Source organism: Suricata suricatta, chromosome 2 (assembly GCF_006229205.1).
Source record: "Suricata suricatta isolate VVHF042 chromosome 2, meerkat_22Aug2017_6uvM2_HiC, whole genome shotgun sequence".
NCBI classification, from domain to species: Eukaryota; Metazoa; Chordata; class Mammalia; order Carnivora; family Herpestidae; genus Suricata; species Suricata suricatta.
Genome location: NC_043701.1, coordinates 175,584,095 through 175,604,420, shown reverse-complemented (window position 1 = coordinate 175,604,420; position 20,326 = coordinate 175,584,095). Strand labels below are relative to the sequence as shown.

Below are 20,326 nucleotides of genomic sequence, written 5' to 3'. Positions count from 1 at the left end.
AACACTCTAATTCTGTTTTTACTCGGTAGGACATCAAGTCAATATTGGATTAGGGATCCACCCTTCTCCAGAATGATCTCATCTTAACTATCAATACCTGCAAACACCCTATTTCCAGGAAAGATCACATTCTGAGGTGCTAGAGATTAGGGCTTCAGTGTATTTTTGTGGGGTTCAAAGGAGGACACAATTCACCCCCTCGGCAGACATTTTAAGTTCACAGTTACACGAGATCCCACACGTAAAGTAGCAAGGGCAGAACCGCAGTTCACTCCCAGCCTCAAATTTCTGATTCCAAAGACTAGATTGCTGAACAGTTTTCTTACTCCTCCTCCATACAGTATTCTGCTCTCTACAAGGCAAAAAAAACAAAAAGTCTGAGGGCCTCCTGGAGACAGATGCAAGATGAGGTCATGGGGAACCTCTGGCACACTCATGGTCCAACGTTTATTTTTTTTAATTAGTAACATAAACTACCAAAACACACAGGAAGAAACAGAAAATTTGAACAGGCCCATAACCAGTAAAGTCATCGAATTAGTAATCAAAAATCTCCCAGAAAAACAAGAATCCAGGGCCAGACGGCTTTCCAGGGGAATTCTACCAAACATTTAAAGAAGAGTTAACACCTATTCTTTCGAGGATGTTTCCAAAAAACAGAAGTGTAAGGAAAACTTTCAAACTCATTCTATGAAGCCAGGATTACCTTCATTCCAAAACCAGACCAACACCCCACTAAAAAAGCAAACTACAGACCAATTGCCCCGATGAAGGTAGATGTAAAAATCCTTAACAAGATACTAGCCAACCAAATCCAACACTACCTTAGAAGAATTATTCAATGCAACCAAGTGGGATTTACACCTGGAATGCAGGGCTGGTTCAAAACAGCCCTATCTGCAAAACAATCAATGTGATACATCACATCAATAAAAAAAAAAAAGGACAAGAACCACATGATCCTCTCAATAGATGCAGAGAAAGCATTTGACAAAACATAGCATCCTTTCTTGATAAAAACCCTCAAGAAAATAGGAACAAAAGGATCATACCTCAAGATCATAAAAGCCATATATGAAAAACCCACCACTAATATTATCCTCAATGGGGAAAAATTGAGAGCTTTCTGCCTAAGGTCAGGAACACGACCTGGATGTCCACTCTCACCACTGTTACTCAACATAATATTGGAAATCCTAGCCTCAGCAATCAGACAACACAAAGGAATTAAAGGCATCTAAATCAGCAAGGAGGAAGTTAAATGTTCACTCTTCACAGATGACATGATACTCTATATGGAAAACCCAAAAGATTCCACCAAAAAACTGCTAGAACTGATCCATGAATTCAGCAAAGTCACAGGATATAAAAACCAATGCATAGGAATCAGTTACATTTCTATAATACACCAATAATGAAGCAACAGAAAGAGAAATCAAGGAATCGATCCCTTTTACAACTGCCCCAAAACCCATAAAATACCAAGGACTAAACCTAACCAAAGAGGTAAAAAATCTATATACTGCAAACTATGTAAAGTTTATGAAAGTGAGTGAAGACGGCATGAAAAAACAGAAAAATATTCCATGCTCCTGGATTGGAAGAACAAATATTGTTAAAATGTCGATACTGCCCAAAGCAATCTACATATTCAATGCAATCCCTATCAGAATAACACCAGCATTCTTCACAGAACTAGAACAGTCGTAAAATCTGTATGGAAACAGAAAAGACCCCAAATAGCCAAAGCAATCCTGAAAATGAAAACCAAAGCTAGAGGCTTCACAATCCCAGACTTCAAGCTGTATTACAAAGCTGTCATCATCAGGACAGTATGGTACTGGCACAAAAACAGACACTCAGATCAATAGAACAGAATAGAGAACCCAGAAATGAATCCACACATGTATGGCCAACTAATCTTTGACAAAGCAGGAAAGAATATCCAATGGAATAAAGACAGTCTCTTCAACAAAGGTGTTGGGAAAACTGGACAGTGACATGCAGAAAAATGAACCTGGACCACTTTTTGTGTAAACTGCACACAAAAATAAACTCAAAATGGATCAAAGACCTAAGATAGGAAGCCATCAAAATCCTAGAGGGAAACGCAGGCAAAAACCTCTTTGCCCTCCGCCACAGCAACTTCTTACTCAACATGTTTCCAGGGCAAGGGAAACAAAAGCAAAAAGGATCTATTGAGACCTCATCAAGATAAAAAGCTTCTGCACAGCAAAGGAAATAATAAAACTAGAAGGCAACTGACTGATGGAGTGGGAGAAGATACTTGCAAATGATGTATCAGATAAAGGGTTACTATTCAAAATCTACAAAGAACCTATCAAACTCAACACCCAAAAAACAAATAATCCAGTGAAGAAATGGGCAAAAGACATGAATAGACACTTCGCCAAAGACATCCAGATGGCTAATAGACACATGAAAAAAATTGCTCAACATCACTCATCATCAGGGAAACACAATTCAAAACCACAATGAGAGACCACCTCACACCCGTCAGAGTGGCTAACATTAACTCCAGCAACAGCAGGTGTTGGCGAGGAAGAAAAAGAGGAGCCCTTTTGCACTGCTGGTGGGATGCACACTGCTGCAGCCGCTCTGGAAACCAGTACGCAAGTGCCTCAAAAAGTTAAAAACAGAACTACCCTTTGACCCAGCAATTGCACTACTAGGTATATATCCAAGGGATACAGGTGTGCTGTTTTGAAGGGGCACGTGCATCCCAATGTTTATATACCAGCACTATCAACAACAGCCAAAGTATGGCAAGAGGCCAAATTGACAGATGAATGGATAAATATTACACACACACACACACACACACACACACACACACACACACACACACACAATAGAGTATTACTCGGCAATCAAAAAAGATGAAACCTTGCCATTTGCAACTACGTGGATGGAACTAGAGGATATCATGCTAAGCGAAAGTAGTCAGAGAAAGACAAATATATGACTTCACTCATATGAGGATTTTAAGATACAAAACAGAAGAACATAAGGGAAGAGAAGCAAAAAGAATATAAAAACAGGGAGGGGGACGAAACATAAGAAACTCTTAAATGTGGAGACCAGAGTGTTGCTGGAGGAGTTGCGGGGGATGGATTAAACAGGGAAGGGGCATTAAGGAAGACACTTGTTGGGATGAACACTGGGTATTACACATAGGGGATGAATCAATGGAATCTACTCTGACATCATTATTGCACTATATGCGAACCAACTTGGATGTAAATAAATCAATCACTAAGCAACTAGAAAAAAAATAATGATTATTTGGCAATCATGTCAAAACAGAAGAGTTTCTTTTTGTCTCCTGGACAGTCATTGTCTCTTGGACAGTCATTCAATATTGATTCCTCTCCATCAGTCTCTATCCATTTGACTTTCTTTCTCACTTTGTCTTTTGGAATTTTAAACATATTTCTTTATAATTCTTAAGAGCAACATACAAACAAGAAGAATAATTTGTACTTTGGGGCATCTAGGTGACTCAGTCAGTTGAGTGTCCAACTTTGGCTCAGGGTTATGATCTCGCGGTTAATGAGTTCCAGCCCCACATCGGGCTCTCTGCTGTCAGCACACAGCCCTCTTTAGATCCTCTGCCTCCCTCTCTCTCTGACCCGCTCCTGCTGGTTCTCTCTCTCCCAAAATAAATAAAAAAGTAAAAAGAATTATCTGCACTTTTTTTATATTTCCTTTCAATCCACAGCTTTATGATAAAATTTTCTTAAGTTTATTTATTTAATTTTAGAGTGACAGAGACCATGCAAGTGGTGGAAGGGCAGAGAGACATGGGGAGAGAGGGAGGGAGGGAGAGAGAGAGACAATCCCAAGCAGGCTCTATACTCCCAGCACAGAATCCAACAAGGGGCACGAACCCACAAACTATGAGATCATGATCTGAGTCGAAACCAAGAGAGGCGCCTGGGTGGCTCAGTTGGTTGAGAATCCAACTTCAGCTCAGGTCATAATCTCACAGTTTGTAAGTTCGAGCCCTGCATCAGACTCTGTGCTGACAGCTCAGAGGCTGGAGCCTGCTTCAGATTCTATGTCTCCCTCTCTCTCTGCCGCTCCTCTGCTCATGCTCTGTCTCTCTCTCTCTCTCTCTCTCTCTCTCAAAAATGAATAAACATTAAAAAATTTTTTAAAAAGAAAAGAAACCAAGAGTCAAATGCTTAATCAACTGTGCTACCCGGGCACCCCAGCCACAGCTTTATAATAAATGTCGTCTGGAACAGCAAGTTTCCACACATCATTCTTCTAAATGGTCTTGGTTATTCCAGACACTTTGACCTTCCATATAAAATTCACGAGCAGTTTGCAAATTTTACCTTAAAACTCCTAATGTGATTTTGATTGGGATTACGTAAAATTTATAAGTTGGGAAGAACTAACATCTTAAATGTGCATCTATGAACATAATAATGTGATTTTGATTGGGATTACGTAAAATTTATAAGTTGGGAAGAACTAACATCTTAAATGTGCATCTATGAACATAATATTCAGCTTCATTTCTTGAAATCATCTTTTATGTCCATCAATACTATTTTATGGTTTTCCTCCACAAGTTCATATACATATTTGTCAGACTTTTTCCTACTTATCCTGTAGTTTTGTTAGTGCTATAAATAGTATCTTTTATTACAGTTTCTAGTCCTCCCTTCCTTCCTCCTTCTTTCCTCCCTCCCTCATTTCTTTCTTTCTGTACACTCCATGCCCAACACTGGCCTTGAACTCAGGATCCTGAGATCAAGCGTCACATGTTCTGCCAACTGAGCCAACCAGGTGCCCCCTCTAGTTAGTTATTTCTATTGCAGAGAAACACTATTAGTTTGTATATGTTAATTTTACATCCATAGACGTACAATGCTAATGGTATTTCTAAAAGTTTTCCTGATTTTCTACATAATCATATCATCATCAAATAGAAGGTGTTTTCTGTTTCCAATTCTTCTGTTTTGTCTTTTTTTTTTTTTTAACATTTATTTATTTTTGAGAGACAGAGAGAGACAATGTGATGAGGGTACGGGCAGAGAGAGAGGGGGAGACACAGAATCCGAAGCAGGCTTCAGGCTCTTGAGCTGTCAGCACAGAGCCCAATGCGGGACTCAAACCCACAAACCGTGAGATCATGACCTGAGACAAAGTCAAGACACTTAACTGACTGAGCCACCCAGGCGCCCCTCTTCTGTTCTGTCTTCGTGCTCTGATAGGATCTGTGTAGGATCACCTACACAATACTGAGCAATATGTATCATCTCTTCTCTTTTTCTCACTAGCTTTCTCACTTCCTAACTTCCTCTGCCTCTTCCCAGATCTGGTTTGAGCTTCCTCAAAGACGCTGAAGAGGAGCTAAGCTCTCCCTAGGTTAAGAACGGCCATGTGCTGGGGCGCCTGGGTGGCTCAGTCAGTTAAGCATCTGACTCAGTCAGTTAAGCTGACTCTTCAGCTCAGATCGTAATCTCATGGTTTGTGGGTTTGTCCCTGACAGCATGGAACTTGCTTTGGGCTCTCTCTCTCTCTCTCTCTCTCTCTGCCTCTCTCTCACACCCATGCACACACACACTCTCTCAAAATAAACAAACAAAATTAAATTAAAAAAAGAATAGCCATGTGCTGTTGAGATAGTCAGTACATGGACAGCTACCCCACCCTCAAAGCCTGTGCCACCCATTTACAATCAAGTATAGTTCAGATAAAGTGAATACTTTCAGATACTGCTTAGAGTTTAAACTTAGACCATACACTATAGCTTCAAAATAATAGGACTAAACATTCAGCCTTGGGACATTATACCTTCAGTAGGATCTTCTCAAAGGTACAACAAACTACAGTATTCATTTTGTTTGTTTAATCATTTAGATCTAAACTGGGCCACCTGGGTGACTCAGTCAGTTAGGTGTCCAACTCTTGGTTTCAGCTCAGATCATGATCCCATAGTTAGTGAGATAGAGCCCCATGTCAGGCTCTGAGCTGACAGTGCAGACCCTACTTGGGGTTCTCTCTTTTTCTCTCCCCATTCACACTATCAAAATAAGTAGACTTTAAAAAATACAACAACTTGGATCTAAACTTAAGCTATAGATATCAGCATTTTTTTAACATTTTTCCTCATTCCAGTAACTAAAATTATGTTTTAGGAGACTGGTGGCTCTGGTACATGATATTTCCAAAAACAAAATTGATTTTACGCCTCCTCAGTCTTTGCTCTTCTTAACTGGGTTCTGATTCTACTCTAAATCAGTGTTTTCCAAACTGTGGGTCATGCCTAGTAATGAATTCTACCATCAATGTTTTAAATGAAACAGAACATACCAGAGTGCCACCCAGTAAGTGTAAGCACTGCTTCATGGACTTGGTTTTTAACGGTGTGTTAGCGCAGGCTCACACCAGCTCACAAGGGCCATCACAGCTCTTCCAACTCCACGTCCAAAAACATCCGTTGATACAACTGGCCGTGAAGGGGGCACTAATATCATGGAAATCACCAAATGCTATAAATCAGGAGCTTTTGTTCCCCGGAGAGCAAGTTTACCATACACCACTAATTCTGATAGTTAAATATACATTTATGTGTGTGTGAGTGTCAAACGTGTACACTGAATCTCAAGGTAAATTGTATTTCTTACTATGGGTTGAACTGAAAAAAAATCTGAAGCCTCTGCTATCAATAAGCTTCTTTTCCAATTCACTTTCGGCAACTAACCACTGTCTAACTTTAGGCGAACGCTCATCTTTTGGTACCGATTTGATTACAGAATGGTATTTCATTTTATATAGTTTCATTCTTTATAGTTGCTACTATAAAGATCAGTATTTCCAGAACAGGCACAATTAAAAATACCTAAGAAATACATTTATAATTTTTTTTAAAAAAAAGGAAATACTCCACAAAAAGTCTATACTATTGTAATTATTAGAAAAACTATGTACAGAGGGGCACCTCGGTGGCTCAGTTGGTTAAGCATCTGACTCTTAATTTTAGCTCAGGTCATGATTGAGCCCCATATTAGGCTCCATACGAGGCATGGAGCCTGCTTAAGATTCTCTTTCTCCCTCTGTCCCTCCCCCGTGAGTGTGAACATACTCTCTCTCTCAAAAAATAATATATATATATATATATATATATATATATATATATATGTATGTATATATATATGGACAAATAACAGTCTAATAATAAAAATTTTTTTAAGATTTTTTTTTTAAGTAATCTCCACACCCAACGTGGGGCTTGAACTCACAACCCTGAGATCAAGAGTCACATGCTCCACTGACTGAGCCAAAGAAAATATTTTTTAAATGTAGGGGTTCAATTTGAAAGGATGACAAGATTGTGATTTAGTTTTTTTCTTACCTCTATTAAATATTACACTATTTGAGGGCAAAAAAACTTAGTTAATTAAAAGTACAACTGTTAAACTTGACTGTCAGTTTCTAAAAAACCATAAAGTCTAGTCCTTGCTTAAAGCTATTCAAAATATGAATCTAGAGAAGACTAACACTGTAGGGCCGTTTTTCATGTTAACATGGTGTCATTTTAATGGTTTCTGTCAGCACTGGTTGTCCCAGTTCTAATATCCACTACATTGAGAAACAGTAAGTAGGAGCACCTGGGGGCTCGGTCAGTTAAACATCCAACTCTTGATTTCAGCTCAGGCCACGCTCTCACGGCTGGTCCGACTGAGCCCTGTGTTGGGTCCTACGCTGACAACCCCAGGCATGCTTGGGTGTCTCTGTCTCTGTCTCTGTCTCTCTCTCTCTCCTCATTCCTCACTCACACATGCTCGCACATACCCGTGCTCCCTCTCAAATAAACGTTAAAAAAAAATAGTAACTAAACCATTCTGTATCTCGTTTCCAATGTCCATAAATTGAATTCATGTATTAATTCAATCATTACATAGAATTATAAGAAATAAATGCAATTATATGACACAACATTAACCACCAGTTTTAGAATGTCTAAAAATTGTAGTCTTAAAACATTTGTTTCTATTCCATTTTCTATTTATTTTCAAAAATCAGAAGTTAAGCTCAAGTCATTTACTGAACAGTAATCAGAAGAGAATCCATACGCTTGGCACGTGCTGTTAGCAACAGGTCCCAGCAGACTAAGCTGGCTTGAAGGTCTGATACAGGTATCTTTCTAGATTTGTGATACGCCCTGTAAAACAGGCTCCCTTCAGACACTGAGGCCATAATTAGCACCTCATCCAGACAATGGCGCCCCTGAAAAAGCAATCTTTTTGTGAACAGGATCAAAACAGGCTCTCAAAAAGCCTGCTTCCTTGTGAGTGGTGTTACGTGAGGCTCCAATACACACAGGGCCTACTTTCGCTGAAGAAGAGCGTAAAAGACGAACACGCACATACCTCTAGTTTTTCGCTGAACTCCTCCGTGTAGGGGATAAACCTGCTGTCTGTGTCCCCTTTGTAAAACCACGTGCAGCGTCGGACCTCGGCCGGCTCCTCCTCCCAGTACACAGCCTTCCTCATTCGGTCGTAGAGATGAACGTCGTAGCGCCCTCCATCCGTGCCCAGAACCACGCTCTCAGGGTCCGGCTGGACTGGAGCACAAAGTCCACATGTTAACCCGACAGTTACAAGGCGTGTTGGAAAGTAATCAATAATGAAAAAATAAATAAATTTTAAAAAATAAAAAATAAAAGTAGTAAATAATGAATATGGTGACTAGTTGGTCCTTAAGGACAAAGAACTAAGTTCATCCTTGCTTAAAAATTGAAGTTTCACATTAATTTTTGCTGCCCAAAATTATGACTCGTCATAAGTGAAGAAAAAACAGCCAGAGCAAAGTTTTAAAGTATAATCATAAAATAATGCAAATAACTGGATTTTCTTTTTTTACTCCAAGCAGCAAGTCTCCATGAAATATGCTTCTAGAGGGTATTAACAAGTGATTTTTAAGTCTAATGATGAAATAGCCTCAGTATAAAAAAAAAAAACAAACACATAATTCTATACTTCAAAACTTCACAGAGCCACACAGTCCACTGCACTATCTCAAGAGGTGAATGGGGGCGCCTGGGTGGCTCGGTCGGTTAAGCCTCTGGCTTCGGCTCAGGTCAGATCTCACGTTCGTGGGTTCGAGCCCCGTGTCGGGCTCTGTGCTGACAGCTAGCTCAGAGCCTGGAGCCTGCTTCCGGTTCTGTGTCTCCTTCTCTCTCTGCCCCTTCCCCTCTCATGCTCTGTCTCTCTCTGTATCAAAAATAAATAAAACATTTAAAAAAAAAAAGGGGGGGTGAATGAAGCTAAATCACTTCCAAAAGTCGCCTGACCATGGAACACTTTTCAAAGCATCTTTAGGAATGAGAGCTCCAAAGATGTCTGTAACTACAAAGTAATAAGGGATATAGGAAAAATGACACCAACATTAGAGGAACTATTCCGTTTCTCCATTAAAATATCTTTAAACAAAGAAGAAAATTACTAAAACATTTTTAAACCCCTGCTCAAATAACTCAGGGCTTCTATTACTATCACTACCTTAAGGTAGAGTCTGGTGGAGTCTACAAGGATTAAGGAAGCGTAAGCCATGGATAAATATGATTTCTTAATCTTCCTAAAATGAGATACAAATGATGATCAGTGCTTACCTGAATTATAGATTTCTTCAAGATTCAAAGAGTCAAACACGCTGAAAGGCATCCACAGTTGCTTGTGTTCAACCTCCTTGCAGTAAAACCAGTGGGGTTGCACAGGCTCATACTGGTTCTGAAGTAGAAAAGGAGGGGACGCTTGCACAGAGGGGCCTGCAGGTCTAGCAAGACCCAGCTGCTGTGTTGGAGGGGTCAACCCTGACGGCACTGAAGGAGGAATCTGGAAGACCAGAAAGACAGGACTATGACGTTTGTTCAAAAAAACAAGCCCGTATATGCCTCAGGCCCAAAGTAACGGTACTAATGATTATCCTACCTGTACTTCTGGACAACTCTTTAGTAACTAGGCCCTAAAGCAACCAAAACCATGGTTTTTAATCTAACAAAATTAAAAACAAAATCAACAAAATCCAACATTAGTCTCAAAGTAAACTGGGCTTTCTCAAACTGAAGGTGAAGTAACCTAGTACCTTTACAGAAATCAATCTGGCAGTATATCTCCTGTGATTTATTTAATTTTTATAACTCTCATATTCCTTGGCCTGGCCATTCTATCTTAAAGATGTAATAAAGAAAGAAGTAAAAATTTACCTACAAAGACTAAATGGTCATTTATAATAGGAAATCACTGAACACAATCAAAATGTCTAACAGAGACCTGATTAAATACATTACCTGTGACTTAAAAGGTAGAATTCTCCAGAGCCATTAAAAATGTTTTAGAAAAAAAATCTTAACATCTAAAAAACACTCACAGAAATCATATACAATTTGTCTAGAAAAAAAGATAAAACATTTAAAAAATGAGAAGGGGGATTATCTAGGGGCAATTTTTAATTATTTGAGTATCTGCATTTTTTAATTTTCTACATTGGAAATATTTTAAAAATCAGAATCAGGGACACCTGGGTGGTTCAGTCGATTAAGCATCTGACTCATGATTTCAGCTTAGGTCATGATCTCACAGTTTGTGGGTTTGAGTCCTGCATTAGGCTCCACATTAGCAGCACAGAGCCTGCCTAGAATTCTCTCTCCCCACCCCCTCCGCCCCTCCCCTGCTTGCATGCATTCTCTCTCCCTCTCTGAAAAATAAACTTAAAAAAAATTAAAAGTCAGGGAGCACCTGGGTGGCTCGGTTGCTTAAATGTCCGACTTCAACTCAGGTCATGATCTCATAGCTCGGAGCTGGGAGCCTGCTTCAGATTCCATGTCTCCCTCTCTCTCTGTCTGCCCCTCCCCTGCCTGTCTCTCAAAATTAACATTAAAAAATTTTTAATTTAAAAATTAAAATTAAAAAACAAATTGTTCAATTAGAATACGATTTTTTTTAATGTTTTATTTATTTTTGAGAGAGAGACAGTGTGAGCAGGGGAGGGTCAGAGAGACAGAGAGACACAAATCTGAAGACAGGCTCCAGGCTCTGAGCTAGCTGTCAGCACAGAGCATGACGCGGGGCTCGAACCCACGAACCACGAGATAATGACCTGAGCCAAAGCCAGACACTCAACCGACTGAGCTACCCAGGCGCCCCTGAATGCAATTTTTTTATATGTCTTAATTAAACATCATTTGGTAATGCTGTACCGATGTTACAGTTACTGAGGTGATAACCGGACTGGTTACGTCAAAGAACATCCTTATTCTTAGAACATTCGCACTAAAATAGTTAGGAGTAAAGACTCAGAATGCATTTAACTGTTTCCCAAACAACTGCACACAGACACAGTGAGAAAGGGACGGAGAGGACGTCCAAATGTGAGGGGGGCATGTGCACAAGTGAAAGAACCAACGGGGCAAATGCTAATGAAAGGTAAATATGGGTGAAGGGCACTGGGGCCCTGTTTGTGCTATTTTTATGTTTGTAACTTGCTAGTCTGAAATCATCATTTTTCAATTTCTTAATTAGAAACCTTTCAAAAATTTAATCAGCCAGCTAGTTTATTAAATATACTACATGCTGTGAGGCACTTATCTTCCAATATGCTGAAATCCAACATTATCAAGAGTTTGTGTATCGACAGGATTTAAATTAAACAATAAAACTGAGACCACTCTCTGTTCCCAAGAGAGAAGTTCGGTTATTCTCTGATTATATTACTGCTATTCCTGCCACACGTGGGCTCTTAATTCTTCCTTTTAATCATTTCCCTTTTTTTTGATTCGGTTGATTTCCCTGAGGAAGTCAGTTCAACAATTAGCCAGGACAAAAGCATAAGGGAATTTCACAGAACTTACCCAACACACATGTTGCTCCATCACCCACCTGAGATAGAGTTTGACTGTCTAGACCCAAAGTTCATAATATAAATAAAGTACTGAAGTAATAAATTTTAGTCCCGGTAATTGAATGTTTTGATTGAACAGGATAATTAAAAAATGAGAAAATGGCAGTCTGTTAATAAATGCTTCAACTCTAACACACCCCTGAACAACATTTATTATTGGTATCTCACACTAAAATCGGGAAATACTGACATGTAGTTAACTCATTAAGATCAGGTACTACTTCCATAAATCAATAATGTAAACTAAAATACGAACCACTGAATGAGCTTCCTTTATATTTGCTTTAACGTTTATTTTGTTGAGAAAGAGTGGCAGTGGGGAGGCGCAGCAGAGAGAGAAGGGGGACAAAGGATCCAAAGCAGGCTCTGCACGGACAGCAGCAAGCCCAGTGAGGGGCCTGAACTCACAAACTGTGAGATCATGCCCTGAGCCAAAGTCTGACTCTCAACCAAATGAGCCACCCACGTGCCCCTTTATGAGCTTCCTTTAAAAGAATGTTTACGTCAAAGCAGGGAGCTTACAAAGAATGGCCTCTCACACTATTAAAAGCCCAATGTTGGGACCCCTGGCTGGCTCAAGGGGTTGAGTGTCTGATTCTCAATTTTGTCTCAGGTCATGATCTCACAGTTGGTGGGATCGAGCCCCGGGCTGGACTCTGCGCTCACAGTGCAGGGCCTGCTTGGGATTCTCTCTCACCCTCTCTCTCTGCTCCTCCCCCAGTTGTGTACACAGGCGAGCACACACACACTCTCACATTCTGAAAATAAGTAAGTAAATAAACTTAAAAAAAGGAATAAAAAAATAAAAATAGAAGCTCACTATTTTTAAAAACATAGGCTAAGATGAGAAGTAAAAAATCAGAATGAGGGGCACTGGGGTGGCTCAGATGGCCGAGCATCCGACTTTGGCTCAGGTCACGATCTCACGGTTCATGACTTGGAGCTCCGCGTCAGGCTCTGGGGTGATGGCTCAGAGTCTTGAGCTTCCTTTGTATTCTATGTCTCCCTCTCTCTCTGTCCCTTCCCTGCTCGCATTCTGTCTCTGTTTGCTTCAAAATGAATAAACGTTAAAAAAAAATTTTTTTTTAATAAAAAATACAATACAGTAAGACAAAGTGAACAGCCAGGATATAAAACACGTCTCCATACCGGCGGCAAAGGTCCTGCAGGCGTCTGGTACATCTGCACAGGGGGTCCCGCGGGTGGAGGATGGGCGGGAGGGCCTGGTGTTTGGCACTGCTGCAGCTGTGGGGGTGCAATGTAAGGATTGGCCCTGCTGCTTACAGGGGTGTGACGATATGGATTGTGTCCTTGTTGGGGCGTTCCTTGCGGTGGGCTCCCAAAATTGGAAGGAGGGAGACTACTTGGCTGAGAAGGCAGGTAAGTATTCATTCCCATCTGTGCAGAAGGCGGAGCACCATAGTGAGCCTTGGAAATGGCCGGTGAACACGCATTCGACCCATCCTGGGGTCCGGTTGTGAAGGGGAGAGCAGCGGGGGGCCTGGGGTATCCCGAGTATCCAGCCGATGCTGCCACAGCTGTTAACGGGGACTGTCCAATGTTCCCAAAAGGGTCACTACTGCTTGATACCTGAGAGAAGTAACTAAATGTCTGTGGGGTGGACGTGGGAGCGGAAGTCTGACCGAGGAAGCTGTCCTCCTCACCAACGTCGGTGGAATCCTCTGAAAGGGAACAGGAGAGCAAAAGATTTAAAGATACTCTGTTGCTCTGTGGCTTCGATCCTAGAAGGCAGACCTCGCAATTGTACATGTTCTTTTGTTTTCCTGTTTCTGCATTACAAAAAAAAAAAAAAAATGAAAACCTTGTTCTTTTTTCACTTGAGATGAAAAACTAGAAAATAAGAATACAAAACAACAACAAAAGGAGGGTAAAATTAAAATACATTCATAAGTCCACCTCCCAGAGGCAATCGCAGTTAACAAGTTAACATTTTGGTACATAACCTTTTATATTTTTTAAATAAATAGGGACACCTGGGTGGCTCAGTTGGTTAAGCGTCCTACTTCGGCTCACGTCATGATCTCCCGGTTCATGGGTACGAGCCCCACATCAGGCTCTGTGCTGACGGCTCAGAGCCTGGAGCCTGTTTCAGATTCTGTGTCTCCCTCTCTCTCTCTACCCCTCCCCCATTCATGCTCTGTCTATCTTTGTCTCAAAGATAAATAAACTTTATAAAAATTTTTAAATAAATATGCATAATCAAGTATTTATTTTATAAATATATATAAATTACATGTATTTGTTCACAGGAGTTTTTAAAAACAGAAATAGAATCTATACCTACCACTTTTACATTTTATTTCAAATTTCTTCCTGGTAAAAAAAAATAATTCAAATATATTCTGCTACCAAAATACACATAATTTTATTTCTACAGTAATATGAAACTTAAGTAGAGATATGAACTCTGTTGACAAGAAGGGGTGTGTCGGGATTCTTGCCTACAAAGCAGTCATTGTACAAATGAACTGTGGCATTTGTATTCCCAAGGCAAAGTAGGTCAGCCATTAATCGCCATCCCTAAAATCACCTTTATCGCAACCAGAGAACTAGTCATCAGAGAAGGCCAAGCCACTAAAAAAGCCATTTTCTAACCAAAGTTAAGTTCTCCTCACTTCCCTTTGCCTGAACTGATCTTCACTGCAGGTATTATCAACCCCAAGCTATCTTCTCTTCTGCAACCAATTTGTATAAAGTATTCTCCCTCTATGTGGCCTCGAAAGTCCAGTCTACTCTTCTTACTAAACTTTTATAAGCCGTCAGCTCGTAGAAATGGTCTTCGAAATCCTTCTCTTCCCCGGTCTCATTCTCCCTTACCTCCCACTGCTGGAGGCAAGGTGCCCACCCAGCAGAAGACCACGCTCAGCACACAGGCGCACTGTGATCCTTCCCCCAAGAGACCTTCTTCCACGGGGCTCACAGACATTCTGGCTGGAGCTTCTAGCTTGCTCCCACTGTATTTCTCACACATCAGTTTAACTGAGATACTCCGCTATTCAAAATACTCCTCCCCATTGTTTCTTTGTAACCAAAAATAAATGATCACCTCCTTCCTTCACAAAGCCCTTTGTCTGCTAGCCTAATTCTCCTTTGGGAATGGATCTCCAGTTCCATCTCTTTTTTCAGCTGCCTGAAATTGTCTGTATTTCTCAGCTCATCTCTCAACAACTAAAAACATGGAATGGAAAAATAAAACCTCTATGGTATCTTTCACCCTTTGAGACAACCAGGGATCAGCCTGATCCAAGAGACTTTTTTCTGATTAACATCGATTGCAAATTAAACACTGATCTCAGCAGGCTGCCAGCTCGCTCGCCTCAGGGGCACTTTCTAATTACAGGTGGACACATTTGGCATCGAAACCTACAACTGTAATGAGCACTTGTACACTTCTGACGCTCCCTAATCCATCTCAAACCGAGAGTCTTCTCATGTGTTCCAGAAGCTACCATCCAACTGCTTCCTCAACACTTTTGGCAGACTCAGCCACACACACCCCGAACTTAGTAAGCCTGAAAATGAATAGGCCACCTTCACTGACCCCTGCACGTGCTCATTTTACTACAATGCACTGCCTCAACAGGTGTTTACCAACATTCAGCCAGACACTCAAACCGAAACATCGTCTCTTAGACTCCTCCCCGGCTCCGTTTCTCAATCCCTTCATTTAACCATTCAGATAGTCATTAGAGACACATGTACACAGCATCCATTACATGCCGTCGGGAGTCACGTCTTCTGGCTAAAACTGAATGAAGAGAAGGAGCCTCTGTGCTCAGAGAGCTGACAGTATGGCCTCCAGGGAGTCACTAAGCCCCAACAATGCATAGTCTAAAACATCTCTCACCTCTCATCCCTGCTCTTCATACCCAATGTGACTCCCAGCAGCCTCCAGACTGACCCCTCTTCCTGCAGTCAGCTTTACTCTGGTGCAATCTCAGAAAACACCAGTCTTTCTGAAACACACCTCCAATTCCACTGCCTCGTTAATTTAAAATTCTTCAAAGGCTCCCCCACACCCTACAGGATGAACTACAAACTCCTCGGTAAGGCAGATGATGCCCTTTGTGATCCAGTCCCCACTGACTACTCAGGCCACTCCTTTGCATACATTCTAGCAACAGCTGCAAACTTCAAGAAGCCCACCGACCAAATACAGAAGCAGATATGTTTATTTCACAAACACTTCTTAAATGATTTTTAATTTTTTTAATGTTTATTTTTGAGAGAGAGAGAGAGAGAGAGAGAGAGAGAGAGAGTGTGAACAGGGGAGGGTCAGAGAGAGAGAGAGAGGGAGACACAGAATCCAAAAGCAGGCCCCAGGCTCTAAGCTAGCTGTCAGCACAGAGCCCGACGCCAAGCTCAAACCCACGAACCATGAGATCATGACCTGAGCCGAAGCCGAATGCTTAACCGACTGAGCCACCCAGGCGCTCCTATTTCACAAACACTTCTATAAGACTATATGCCAGGCACTATACTCAGTGCCTTACAAATTTTAATCCACTTCTCATTACAGCCTTATGAAGCTCTCTGGACATGCAAAGTGAAGCACAGAGAGGTAAAGTAACACGCCTAAGGTCATACAGCAAGTTCCTGGCACAGCCAGGGCTGGAACACAGTCTGTGCTCCTATATACTACGGTCTGGGTTATGCCAATCATTAAAAAGCCATACCCCTAGACAAAAGTAAATAAATGAAAGATCTAGGTGCACATAGGAGCGGGGGCCAAGGAGAACAGAAAAAAGCTTCTTAGACAAAGTGATGCACTGTCTTGAAGGATGAGTCCTGCATTCTGTAACTCTACTTTCCAAGTATTCCAAGTCTATCCTAGATCTCCTACTGCATCCTACTTGAGAAGCACTATTTTCTGTGCATTCCCTGCCAGCACCTGGCATACAAGCATGTGTGCAACAAAAATTTGTGTAATGCCAGCGCCAGGGTGGAGTGTCCAGCCCTCGGATCAGTTCCTCGGGCGGAGAGCAAGCCTCCTGATCTGGCCCCCCACTTCCAATATCTCAAAGCCCCCGGGCCACTCAAACCTGGCCACTGATGGCCCTGGCAAGCTACCCACAGAGTCGAGGCACAAGGAACACCTCCTGTCTGACCCTTGTCACCCCACACCCTGCACACACTCTTCCCACCAGACACCCGCCCCCCCACTACCTCCAGGCAGGAGCAAGGAGGCCGAGGCAGCGGCGGCTTGGGTGACCGGGATGAAGGGCACGTTGAAGCTGAATTCCGTGGCCGAGGAGGAGAAGAGTAAGTTAGTGCCCGACGAGGAGGTGGAGGCGGTGCCGCCGCTACCGTTAGGTTTCCTCTCGGCCATGGCTGCGGCCCACCGTCCGTTACACGTATCCTGGCAGCCGGTTCGGCACCACCGGCCGGAACCCGGTCACACTAGGGGCCAGCACACTTCCGCACATGCGCACAAGGCCCGGAACGCGGGTCGGTCCGTCAGCGGCCTTCGCCTTCCCGGGAAAGCGCCGCCAGAAGCCAATATGGCGGCACTGGCTTCACGCCCGTGTCCGGGCATGTGACACTGCCAGGCGCGGCCTTGGCTGAGGCTGGGACGGGAGCGTGGGCGTGGCAGTACCGCTGGCTCCGAATCAAGGCACGAATTGACGCTGAGGGTCACGGATTGCAGGGGGCGCGCTGGGCTGCCTAAAAGTATCGACTGAAGAGTTTAACTGGCAAGACTCTGGAGGAACAGCGGGAGCCTGCTGGAGCAGCCAGCGGAGCGCTGTCCCCATTGGGAGGGAAGAAGAGGTGTTGAGCCATTTGTAGCCAAAGCTGAGCCCGACTCACCCACGCTAGCACTCACATCCAACCCGCCCACATGTCTTTCTGGACTGAACTGAACTCTTTTTGTTGGCCCAGAAATAGAAATGGTAAAACTTCTGAAGTTTTTAAGCCATGTTTAAAAAAGGAACCAGGGAACTGAAATTTGGAGATGCTACATTTTAAAATAGCTTTCTATATCTGTCTACAATAATCTGATTAGTTCAATCCCAAAATGCGCTGTGGATGACTTGGATGTAATTGTCATCTTTCATGTAGTTAAGGATTATGAATAGAAAATAACCGACAAGTAGGCTTTTTGGAGGGTGGAAGAGGAAGGTAGACCCCAAAAGAAGCCTTGAAATAATGAAACTCTTCCCCTGAAGCTATTCATTCCTGTATGAAACCTGTTTACTTAATTCAGTAACTATTTAGTGTGCTTACTGTCAGAGATAAAGTGAGACACTAGTTAAAGCAGTAAGATTTGGGTGCCAGGGTGGCTCATTCGGTTAAATGTCTGACTTCAGCTCAGGTCTGACTTCAGCTCAGGTCATGATCTCATGGTTCGGGGTTCAAGCCCCACATGGGGCTCTGTGCCGATGGCTTGATGCCTGGAGCCTCCTTCAAATTCTGCATCTCCCTCTCTCTCTCTCTTTGCCCCTCCCACCTCTCGTCCTTTATGTCTCTCTCTCAAAAATAAATAAACATTTAAAAAAATTTTAAAGCACTAAGGATAGATTTTACTGGGTAATAACTATTACAACAGGAAAGAGGGTACATCATGAACTGAACTTAACTGAACTTACCCAGAAGACTGGAGATTTTCCAAAGACCGGGTGCTAAGGGGAAAACATTGAGAAGTGCCAAGGATGTTGGTCCAAGTGAGGCCACCTGGGTTTGTTAATTGGCAACTATCTGAAGGAAAGACAAACTTCTCATACCTTTATGACAGGCAGTTATACAAGTTAGAGCAATACACCTCCAGTCTGGGAGAAGATGGGCCTTGAGAAGACAGTTCTGTGTGGCAGATTTACACCTCAAAACCATAAGAGATCTATAATTGCAAGTTTTCTGAAGTAACTGCTCTGAAAGGGAGCTCAGAGCACCTAGTACCAGGTTTTTGCTGGAGAACACACAGTAAGTTCTTCCGGCAGTGTTGACCTTTCTCTGGGTAGGCATTTTAAGGAGGACTAGGATCATTTTAGGGACATGGCCATAAACTAACTGCTAGAAGCCTTGCTAGAATTGGGTCAAGGAGAGAGTCTTTGTCATTGCTATGGATGGGCAAGGCAGTACACCAAACACTGTGGGTTCAGTGGTGTATGAGATAGACACAGAATCCTTCCTCCTGACAGCTTGTCGTTTGGCCAGGAAGACAGGAAACTAAACAGTGGTGAAAGTTGTAATGAAGAACTTCCCCAAGTGTGTTAGGTGGAATATGGACACCGTCAGGGGAGGGAGGTATAACCCTTCTGTGGGGAAGGATAGCAAATCTTTAGACTAATCAGACCATCAACAAAGGACCTACATAGTGTTGAGTGACATGAAAGGCTTCCTCAAAGAAGAAAATTTAAAGTTGAGACCTGAAAGGCGAGTAGAAGTTAACTGGAAAATTTGGTGGGGAGGGATTGGAGGAAGCAATGAGCAATCATTTAAAATTTAAAAAAAGTTACAGTATGTAGGGATACCCTGAAATGCCACACTGAGCAACTGGAAGAAAGTTAGGAGATGAGACTGAAAATCAGAGCAAGGCCAGATGATGCAGAGGCTCACAAGTCAAGAGCAACGGGGAGCCAAAGAAGGGTTTAAAAGAGGGTAGAGAGGGGTGCCTGGATGGCTCAGTCGGTTAAGCCTCTGACTTCAGCTCCGGTCATGATCTCCTTGTCTGTGACTGTGAGCCTTGCATCAGGCTCTGTGCTGACAGCTTGGAGCCTGGAGCCAGCTTCACATTCTGTGTCTCCCTCTCTGTCTGCCCCGCCCCCATCCCCGCTTACTCTCTGTCTCTCCAAAAAATTAATTAACATTAAAATGTTTCTTAGTAAAAGAGGGTGGAGAAAGAACATGTGCCCTGTAGGAAGTCCACTCTGTCTTCAGTGTAATAAGACAGACAAGGAAAGCACAACCCAGGCTGCTACAGTGGACTGGGGAGCAGTGAGAGAGGCTTGAATTAGAGCAGCTGCAGTAGGAATGAGCAGTGAAATAGGAGTTAACTCCTGGGGAGAGACATCAGATTGAACAGAAATGTCTTCATTTCCTTCCTCCTGAAACCCTATTGAAAACACAAATAGGTGTGTTTGATTTTTTTTCATGTTTATTTATTTTTTGAGAGACAGAGGGTGAGCAGGGGAGGGGCAGAGAGAGAAGGAGACACAGACTCTGAAGCAGGTTCCAGGATCTGAGCTGTCAGCACAGAGCCCGATGCAGGGCTCAAACCCACAGACCATAAGATCATGACCTGAGTCGAAGTCGGCAGCTTAACCAACTGAGCCACCCAGTCGCCCCAGGTGTGTTTGATTTTTTAAACCCAGAAGGATGAGGGGGATAGGAGAGGATTCAACAGCAACAAGATTTTGCACACGCACAC

The 20,326-nt window shown here is 42.4% G+C and overlaps 1 protein-coding gene across 7 annotated transcripts in view; it reads right to left on the bottom strand.

The window, feature by feature from the left end:
• Positions 1 to 17,371, bottom strand: part of SEC23IP (SEC23 interacting protein) — a 47,480-nt gene extending 30,109 nt beyond the window's left edge. For 6 of the 7 annotated variants that reach the window (XM_029932695.1, XM_029932696.1, XM_029932692.1 and 3 more), the window contains exons 1-4: positions 17,128 to 17,371; positions 13,090 to 13,622; positions 9,653 to 9,875; positions 8,412 to 8,605 (exon numbers count right to left, since the gene is read on the bottom strand). In XM_029932695.1, the coding sequence (XP_029788555.1) occupies positions 8,412 to 8,605; positions 9,653 to 9,875; positions 13,090 to 13,622; positions 17,128 to 17,290 (1,113 nt within the window). In that variant the 5' untranslated portion in view covers positions 17,291 to 17,371. The remainder of the gene's footprint in view (positions 1 to 8,411; positions 8,606 to 9,652; positions 9,876 to 13,089; positions 13,623 to 17,127) is intronic. The other variant, XM_029932697.1, reaches the window with a different exon arrangement.
• Between the last annotated feature and the right edge of the window lie 2,955 nt (positions 17,372 to 20,326).